Genomic DNA, 10678 nt, shown 5'->3' with positions numbered 1-10678 from the left:
CACCAACCACCACAGTAACACTCCTACACCAACCACCACAGTAACACACACCTACACCAACCACCACAGTAACACACACCTACACCAACCACCACAGTAACACACACCTACACCAACCACCACAGTAACACACACCTACACCCACCACCACAGTAACACCTACACCAACCACCACAGTAACACCTAAACCAACCATCACAGTAACACACATCCACACCAACCACCACAGTAACACACATCTACACCAACCACCACAGTAACACACACCTTCACCAACCACCACAGTCACGAACCACCACAGTAACACCTACATGAACCACCACAGTAACACACACCTACACCAACCACCACAGTAACACACACCTACACCAACCACCACAGTAACACCTACACCAACCACCACAGTAACACACACCTACACCAACCACCACAGTAACACACACCTACACCAATCACCACAGTAACACACATCTACACCAACCACCACAGTAACACCTACACCAACCACCACAGTAACACCTACACCAACCACCACAGTAACACCTATCAAATATAAACCCTACTGTAATCCTTTCAAATCTAAACATTACTGTGGTCATGTCAAATCTAAACCCTACTGTGATCCTATGTCAGCATGTCACATCTTGACCTTACTGTGATCCTTTCAAATCTAAACCTTACTGTGGTCATGTCAAATCTAAACCCTACTGTGATCCGGTCAAATATAAACCCTTCTGTGATCCTATGTCATCATGTCACATCTTGACCTTATTGTGATCCTTTCAAATCTAAACCTTACTGTGATCCTGTCAAATCTAAACCCTACAGTGATCCTGTCAAATCTTGACCCTACTGTGATCCTGTCAAATCTAAACCCTACTGTGATCCTGTCAACCCTAAACGCTACTGTGATCCTGTCAAATCGTGACCCTACTGTGATCCTGTCAAATCTAAACCCTACTGTGGTCATGTCAAATCTAAACCCTACTGTGATCCTGTCAAATCTAAACCCTACTGTGATCCTGTCAACCCTAAACCCTACTGTGATCCTGTCAAATCGTGACCCTACTGTGGTCATGTCAAATCTAAACCCTACTGTGATCCTGTCAAATCTAAACCCTAATATGATTCTGTTAAACATAAACCTTACTGTGGTCATGTCAAATCTAAACGCTACTGTGATCCTGTCAAAATGTGACCCTACTGTGATACTGTCAAATCTTGACCCTACTGTGATATTGTCAAATCTAAACCCTACAGTGATCATGTCAAATCTTGACCCTACTGTGATCCTGTCAAATCTTGACCCTACTGTGATCCTGTCAAATCTAAACCCTACTGTGATCCTGTAAAATCTAAACCCTACTGTGATCCTGTCAAATCTAAACCTTACTGTGGTCATGTCAAATCTAAATCCTACTGTGATCCTTTCAACCCTAAACGCTACTGTGATCCTGTCAAAATGTGACCCTACTGTGATCCTGTCAAATCTTGACCCTACTGTGATCCTGTCAAATCTAAACCTTACTGTGGTCATGTCAAATCTAAATCCTACTGTGATCCTGTCAAATCTAAACCCTACTGTCATCCTGTCAAATCTAAACCCTACTGTGATCCTGTCAAATCTTTACCCTACTGTGATCATGTCAAATCTTGACCCTACTGTGATCCTGTCAAATCTTGACCCTACTGTGATCCTGTCAAATCTAAACCCTACTGTGGTCCTGTAAAATCTAAACCCTACTGTGATCCTGTCAAATCTAAACCTTACTGTGGTCATGTCAAATCTAAATCCTACTGTGATCCTTTCAACCCTAAACGCTACTGTGATCCTGTCAAAATGTGACCCTACTGTGATCCTGTCAAATCTTGACCCTACTGTGATCCTGTCAAATCTAAACCTTACTGTGGTCATGTCAAATCTAAATCCTACTGTGATCCTGTCAAATCTAAACCCTACTGTCATCCTGTCAAATCTAAACCCTACTGTGATCCTGTCAAATCTTTACCCTACTGTGATCATGTCAAATCTAAACCCTACTGTGATCCTGTCAAATCTAAACCTTACTGTGGTCATGTCAAATCTAAATCCTACTGTGATCCTGTCAAATCTAAACCCTACTGTCATCCTGTCAAATCTAAACCCTACTGTGATCCTGTCAAAATGTGACCCTACTGTGATCCTGTCAAATCTTGACCCTACTGTGATCCTGTCAAATCTAAACCTTACTGTGGTCATGTCAAATCTAAATCCTACTGTGATCCTGTCAAATCTAAATCCTACTGTGATCCTGTCAAATCTAAACCCTACTGTGATCCTGTCAAATCTAAACCCTAGTGTGATCCTGTCAAATCTAAACCTTACTGTGATCCTTTCAAATCTAAATCCTACTGTGATCCTGTCAAATCTAAATCCTACTGTGATCCTGTCAAATCTAAACCCTACTGTGATCCTGTCAAATCTAAACCCTACTGTGATCATGTCAACCCTAAACCCTACTGTGATCCTTTCAACCCTAAACGCTACTGTGATCCTGTCAAATATAAAACCTACTGTGATCCTGTCAAAATGTGACCCTACTGTGATCCTGTCAAATCTTGACCCTACTGTGATCCTGTCAAATCTAAACCTTACTGTGGTCATGTCAAATCTAAATCCTACTGTGATCCTGTCAAATCTAAACCCTACTGTCATCCTGTCAAATCTAAACCCTACTGTGATCCTGTCAAATCTTTACCCTACTGTGATCATGTCAAATCTAAACCCTACTGTGATTATGCTAAATCTAAACCCTACTGTGATCCTGTCAAATCTAAACCCTACTGTGATCCTGTTAAATCTTTACCCTACTGTGATCATGTCAAATCTAAACCCCAGTGAATTTGGGTTAACTAAATTTTAAAATATAATACACAGTGACACTATCTAAAATGAACTTTTTGTTTAACACCAAAGTGAACCTAGCATTTCAAACTGAAACCTCATGGCAAACCTGCTGCAGCTGAACACAACAGTGAACCTGTCTAATGTAAGCACTATTTACCTCATCTACCATATATCTTGTATTTTTATTCTGGGTAGTAAGCAAGTACATGTAGTATGATTCTAAATTTAGAATTTTTGTTGCACTGATAAAGGCCAGTTTGTCTGTGTTACATCATGATGTTGTACTGGAAAAAAAACCAATTCTTACAATTGATCAATATTTTAATAACATGAATATACTTACATATAGTACATCAGTTTAAAACATAATTTCACACCTTAATGAAAGTCCATTGTTATACCCCATCCCATAAGGTATAAATGACTGTCCCATAGACCTATTCACATAACATTGTGTTAGCTCAGACTATTGTTTTGATACAACAAGTCTCGAGCTTCATCAGCCTTTAAGTCCATGATGTCAATTAATTCATTTGTTAAAGTATATGTCTTTCCTTTCCAATGGAACTTGGTTGGTGGGTTCTGTTCACCGTTCTCAAATTCAAAATTCTGACTGATTTCAATCGCAATGCTTGATTTGACAAGTCCTATTCCACCTAAGGTAGAGGCTGCAGGATGATAGACACGCCCAGTATTAGGTAACATACAAATTCTTTCAGGTTCAAATTTTACAGTCAGTGATGTTCCTGCTCCTCCGTATGATAACAGGTCAAGGTCATCTGGAGATGGAGTATCCAGAATGTGTGTATAAACTATAGGTCTATCATCACAACGGATAAAATTGCGTTCACGACCACAAGGTGATAAAAATGGAAAATCTTCTCTGTATCTTGAGGTTTCATTCAATCTTAATCTTTTGAAGAAAAATGCTAGGAAATCCTTTTCTGTAAACAGAAATTTGAAATAATAAACCATAACACCATGCATAGTTTTTTTCCTACATCTACCTAATTTTGAAATAGCATCAATGTTTTCATGAAATTCATGTGATTTTACTACCAGATAGTTTTTTATTCGGATGAATATGACAAGGTTTTTATATGTGCAAAAGCAAACTTACTGGATTTATTGTTTTTGAAAAAGCATAAAAATTTGTGTCATAAATTTCCGCCTGGGTAAATAAAGTTCAAATGATAAAGTCATCAGATTTAAACAACAGAAAAAACCTAATTAATCATGTTATTAACTTACCTTTAAAACATGAAGTGAAATTTTTCATCTTTGCATCATCAAGAAAGAGCTGTTAAAAACATAAAAAAAGAAACTATGAACACAATGTTTCCATAGGTATATCATTGTCTTTTAAAAAAACCTGATCAGTGGATCTAAACAATTATCACTAAAGACATATTTGTCATACTTATGAAAAATTTATTTGAACCAATGTCTACTATCAGTAGATATCAGTCGAGTTGCATCACCATACCAAGACAAAAGACCCATGGGCCTTAATCTGACTTATCTCAACAGTACTTAAACTGCAAAGAGCCATAACCAAGTTGCATTCATATTTACTAAAGTTAGTATGTTGACAACAGCCATGGTAATAAAACTGCAAATTGCCATACCTCTGTAAATTAGAACAAAATCCATTGTTTCGTTCATATTTACACGAGTTATCAAATTCACCGGGTTCATGGTAGTAAAATTGTGGAGGGAAATAACTTATTATAACAAGTTATGATCAAACCTATCTCATTATTGAAATCATACAAAGTTTCATCAAAGTCAGTCCATATTTACTCAAATAGAATATGCATAAACAGGAACTGAAAATTTGAGGACGTCATTGCAATCAATAACTTTCAAATTCCATGACAGCGGTCTTCTATACCGTTTTTCCTGATCTGTCCCAAAATGAACAATGCACAACTACGGAACAGAGGGAACCTACACATAAAATTTCAGAATGATCCATCCAGTATTCTTTTCAAGAGAAAGGCTACAACAACAGGCAAAATTAAAGATGGTCAGCTTTTGGCCACCTTTGTTTCCTGATGAGTGCCAAAGGATATAGTTCACAACTGCGTAGTGCCCAAAGGCATGCAACATATACTCTGTATGTGAAATTTTCCAAAGGAATAGCAACAAGAGGAACATAGGGTCTGTATCGCTAACCTGAATCTTAAAGCCTAGCAATGGTTTACATGGCTATAGGTTTGGTATTTCAAATATTTCCAAATTACAGCTCAGTCACTTAACATCTGTCGTAGGACAAGACCAATGGATAAATTCTTAAATCATTACTGTTTTTCTCTTTTGATGCCCAGTAAGAGTTTATATGGTTATCGGGTACCTCAACTATGTGAACAAGGGTCGTCAGCAACAGGTTACATTCCATGAATGGGACAAAATTTATGTGTGAAAAATAACGCAAAGCAATAGGAGAGTTATGATTTTTGTGCGTTATCCTCCATTTTGTGGAGGTCTATCTACCTATGAAATTTTATGTTGATACCGTGTTTATGTTTGAGTTATGCTGCAGAAGAAATTATAATAGACGGACAAAGTGGTGGCTATATGCTCTCCATTAATATGCATAAAAATATGACCCAGAAATTATGTCCCTTGAGATGTGCCACACCCAAGTGTCAATTCTTACATCATGAATGTGTTTATCACTTGATGCCAAGCATTATTTTACATGATCTAGGGGTGGAGATCTCAACTGGTTCAAAGATATAACTCAGAAATTAAGTCCAGAGGGGAGGAGCCACACCCAACAGTTAGCTCTTACATCATGAACATGTTTATCTCTTCATGTGCATCACTTCTATATATGGTTATGGGATGATGATCACAACTGTTTCAATGATATAACCTAGAAACTAAGTCCCCAGGGTTGGGGCAAGTCTCCAAGGCCAATTTTCACATCATGAGTGTGTTTATTTCTTGATTCCCATCATTGCTATATTTTGTTGTGGGATGGGGATCTCCACCGCTTCAATGATGTAACATGGAAACTAAGTCCCTTGGGAGGAGGACACAACCCAGAGCTAATTCTTACATCATGATTGTGTTAATCTTTTATGCCCAGCAATGCTATACATGGTTATGGGATGGGAATCTCAACTGTTTCAAATATATAACACATTTCCCACGTTAAGCCCCTCCTCTCCTGCTCCAGGGGGCCAGAAAAAAGACCCACCATTTATACAAATTTATTGTCCTCCACCCAAACATACCCAACAAAATTTCACCAAAATCTAATCAGAAGAGTAGGATTTTAAAGAATCCTTCACTCAAGCATAACTCAGGCCAAATTTGGACAAAATCCAACCATTCCTAGTGGAATAGTAGGATTTTAAAGAATTTGCTTATGGGGTTGAGACCCAATGTTCATACAAAATTGATTTACCTTCACTCAAGCATAACTCAGGCCAAATTTGGACAAAATCCAACCATTCCTAGTGGAATAGTAGGATTTTAAAGAATTTGCTTATGGGGTTGAGACCCAATGTTCATACAAAATTGATTTACCTTCACTCAAGCATAACTCAGACCAAAATTGGACAAAATCCAACCATTCCTAGTGGAATAGTAGGATTTTAAAGAATTTGCTTATGGGGTTGAAACCCAATGTTCATACAAAATTGATTTACCTTCACTCAAGCATAACTCAGGCCAAATTTGGACAAAATCCAACCATTCCTAGTGGAATAGTAGGATTTTAAAGAATTTGCTTATGGGGTTGAGACCCAATGTTCATACAAAATTGATTTACCTTCACTCAAGCATAACTCAGGCCAAATTTGGACAAAATCCAACCATTCCTATTGGAATAGTAGGATTTTAAAGAATTTGCTTATGGGGTTGAAACCCAATGTTCATACAAAATTGATTTACCTTCACTCAAGCATAACTCAGGCCAAATTTGGACAAAATCCAACCATTCCTAGTGGAATAGTAGGATTTTAAAGAATTTGCTTATGGGGTTGAGACCCAATGTTCATACAAAATTGATTTACCTTCACTCAAGCATAACTCAGGCCAAATTTGGACAAAATCCAACCATTCCTAGTGGAATAGTAGGATTTTAAAGAATTTGCTTATGGGGTTGAGACCCAATGTTCATACAAAATTGATTTACCTTCACTCAAGCATAACTCAGGCCAAATTTGGACAAAATCCAACCATTCCTAGTGGAATAGTAGGATTTTAAAGAATTTGCTTATGGGGTTGAGACCCAATGTTCATACAAAATTGATTTACCTTCATTCAAGCATAACTCAGGCCAAATTTGGACAAAATCCAACCATTCCTAGTGGAATAGTAGGATTTTAAAGAATTTGCTTATGGGGTTGAGACCCAATGTTCATACAAAAGTGATTTACCTTCACTCAAGCATAACTCAGGCCAAATTTGGACAAAATCCAATCATTCCTAGTGGAATAGTAGGATTTTAAAGAATTTGCTTATGGGGTTGAGACCCAATGTTCATACAAAATTGATTTACCTTCACTCAAGCATAATTCAGGCCAAATTTGGACAAAATCCAACCATTCCTAGTGGAATAGTAGAATTTTAAAGAATTTGCTTATGGGGTTGAGACCCAATGTTCATACAAAAGTGATTTACCTTCACTCAAGCATAACTCAGGCCAAATTTGGACAAAATCCAACCATTCCTAGTGGAATAGTAGGATTTTAAAGAATTTGCTCTGTTTCCACTCTTGGGCTCCAACCCACCAGCCCCATGGGAGCAAGCCCCACCATTTATACATAACTGATTCTCCTTCACCTACAGGAGCTGCAGGACTTAAAGAAAATTTGCTCTGTTTCCCCTTTTGACTACCACCCCTCAATCCCCGGGGTTGAGGAGACACACCATTTATAGCGAGCACTTTATGGTATTGTGTGTGTGGTTATTCAACTCCAACAAACTGCCCATACGATCAACTTTAAATGGAAGTATGGCTGGAACTTCAATACCCACAATACACTTACCGCAGCACACAATGAGAACTGCCGACCCGTTGAATGGATTAAAATGATTTTGACTGACAAAATATCGTTTCAAGCTCTAATGCGGAAATGAAATCATACTAAAAGTCTTAAATAATTCAAATGGATTTAACAAAAATATAATTTAATGGTTTTAAATGCATATAACGAATATCTCAATGAAAAATTACAATTTTAACCATTCAAGATATGAGCAGGATTGTGCACCGATATACCCGATTTCCGGTTTAACCTTCGGGAACTTTCGTCACATTCCGTAAGACATTGTCTCTTAGACTAAAGCAGCCGAAAGGTACCGATTTGGCGAAAAACCTGTCCTGTCTCCTAACTATATTAATTCTGCAAGATGTGGATATTCTTTTTATAACTGTTTGAAATTAATTATGATCAAGTATATGAATGTTTAGAAAGGAGTGCCAGTTTGGGCCTTCTGGTGGCCATGACGAATACTTTTTATTGTTTGACTATTAAAAACTTGAGGTCAGGCGGTAATGACATGACAGTAATCTAAGGTCAGCTCAAGGCTGTTCAGTTGTTATAGGGGGGATGAGTGGGGGATCAAATTCAAAGTTATTGCAATAATTATTAAAGTATAATATTTTTTTTTGTTTTTTTTCTCTTAAATGTCATTTGATGATATATTTCAAAACCTTCATTAGAAAAAATGACCAAAACATATGTCATTGTTGAAGAGTAGGTCACGGTAATTAAGTGCCCTAATTACTAATTAAGTCACACTTGAGCACCGTTTTTTGTCTTAATGCATCTATAAACAATATGTTTATCACGTGCAGTGTATTTATTTGAAATATTTTTGCAAATATGGATATTAAAATGGAAAAAATCAATTTAGCACCGGGTTTCACAGGATCATAAATATACAAGGCATGATGATAGGTAACTATTAGTGGTAAGTTTTTTTGTTGTTTTTTTTCAGAAAAATGCATTTATGTAATATATTGTAACTTTTGAATTTCGTTTAAACATATATATTTATATTGATTTTCTGAATTACAATGTATAACACAATAGTTTCAACAGTGTTTATAACTTTACCCTCTTTTTGCTATCAAGACAAGTCAACATTACTTACAAAAGTGAAGGTTCGAAAGCATTTTATGATTTGTTAATTAACAGAACGAAAACTTCAATAGCAAAGAGAAAAGAAAACAGTGTTTGAGTAAATTCTGTTGTTAATAATGAAAACTTGTTAAACATATAACCACCGCCTTTACAAATCGGACTAAAACTATATTGTCTTTCACAATATTTTGACTACAAACTCTTTTTTAAAGCAAAGTCGATATATAGTCCTCTCTGCAATATCTGTAACTCTGAAAGGGAAACTCTTGTACATTCATTTTGAAGAATTTGTTTTGATCAATTTTTTAGTCTAGATATGCTGTCAAAGACTTTACCAATACATTTACTGTTACCATTGAAACCGATGACCCTCATCACAAATTTCAGTTTTTCTGGTCCAATGCTCTGAAACCATTCAAGATAATTGCTCAAAACCTTTTACACTAATTAGGCTTGTAGTGTCTTTTGCTATGGGGGAAGTTCACCATTTGAATACTTTCTCTGTTACCATGGAAATAGAAAGGTCAAATCACAAAGTTCAGTTTTTTTATCAGACCAGTTCTCTTAAACCATTCAATGTAGTTACCCGTTACTCAAAACTTTGTACAGGCATCAAGCTAGTAATCAAGCAGAAATTCTCAATTTCACTACTTTGTATGGAATGATTTTATTCGAACCCCGGACGGCTAGGTGAAAGACAAGTGTGTTACAACTGTGCCACCAAATCATCGCCTGATCGTGTTGATACATTGTTTTCTAGAAGATCAACAAGAAGAAGATGTGTTGATGACGATGATGTTGATAATATATTAGTACAATTGTATGTGCAGATGTTTTGTTAAAATCTTGCGAAATATACAATTTTAAAAACATGCTTCAGTGCAGACATGGGCTGTTCAAATTTGCATCTTGTTGACCAACTTAACCTCGCTTTAAGGCAGTGCCTATTTCATATTACAAAATATGTTCCTCTCCACCAAGAATGACCAAATTCCGTCATAAAGTTGATGGACGGACGGTGGATGCTGTACCATGGCATAAGATCACCTATCCTTTGGACCTGGAGAGCTAATAAAAATTACAACTAAATCCAAGATGGCCGTCTGTCAACCATTTAGTTTTTTGGGGTTTATAAAGTTCAATATACATATGAAATTTGAAAATTACCTATCCGGTATTTTCAAAAAATTGCGATAGCAACAATTGTTAAAGCGGGCGTGCGACGGATGAAGAGCGACCTGAACAGCCTACCATCCAATCTTGGCATAACCCGTTACTAACCGGTGATTACTTGTTACAACAGTCCCTGAATTATTTACCTGGCCTTGATGGTCGATAAAGTAAAAATACTCCCTTATTTTTGGTTCAGGTGATTGACCTTGTATATAATGCACATCTCGACACCTGAGGTTAGGTTGACAATATTTCCTAATCATGAACTGAAGTCTAAAAAGACTCATGGTTTCAGAAAGTGAAGAGTTTGTTTTGGTCGGAAGTTGGAATAAAGTTCTGTCATGCGCAATCACTTTGTTAATCCCTGTTTGAAACGAATCAGATGATTAGTCTTATGCTTACTTCCGCTTTCTATTTATCCAATAAACGAAGTCGACACATAACTGTTACAGCCATATTTCCCTGATGAGCACTTTTAACAATTGTCATGCCTCTTCAGACCTAAGAATGA

At 36.9% G+C, this 10678-nt stretch overlaps 1 protein-coding gene across 1 annotated transcript; it reads right to left on the bottom strand.

Annotated features, from left to right (window-relative positions):
• Nucleotides 1-3201: 3201 nt before the first annotated feature.
• LOC132553943 (UPF0598 protein CG30010-like) lies at nt 3202-10459 on the bottom strand. The gene is made up of 3 exons (XM_060218237.1): nt 10314-10459; nt 4139-4187; nt 3202-3831 (listed from the first exon to the last, which is right to left on the bottom strand). The coding sequence occupies exons 1-3, from the start codon at nt 10452-10454 to the stop codon at nt 3344-3346; spliced, it is 678 nt and encodes a 225-aa protein (XP_060074220.1). The 5' UTR covers nt 10455-10459; the 3' UTR covers nt 3202-3343.
• Nucleotides 10460-10678: the final 219 nt, after the last annotated feature.

Source organism: Ylistrum balloti, unplaced genomic scaffold (assembly GCF_031769215.1).
Source record: "Ylistrum balloti isolate Yb309-2 unplaced genomic scaffold, AGI_CSIRO_Ybal_v1 Utg370368, whole genome shotgun sequence".
Taxonomy (NCBI): domain Eukaryota; kingdom Metazoa; phylum Mollusca; class Bivalvia; order Pectinida; family Pectinidae; genus Ylistrum; species Ylistrum balloti.
Note: the sequence above shows the minus strand (reverse complement) of the source record. Positions and strands in the feature narration are given on the sequence as shown.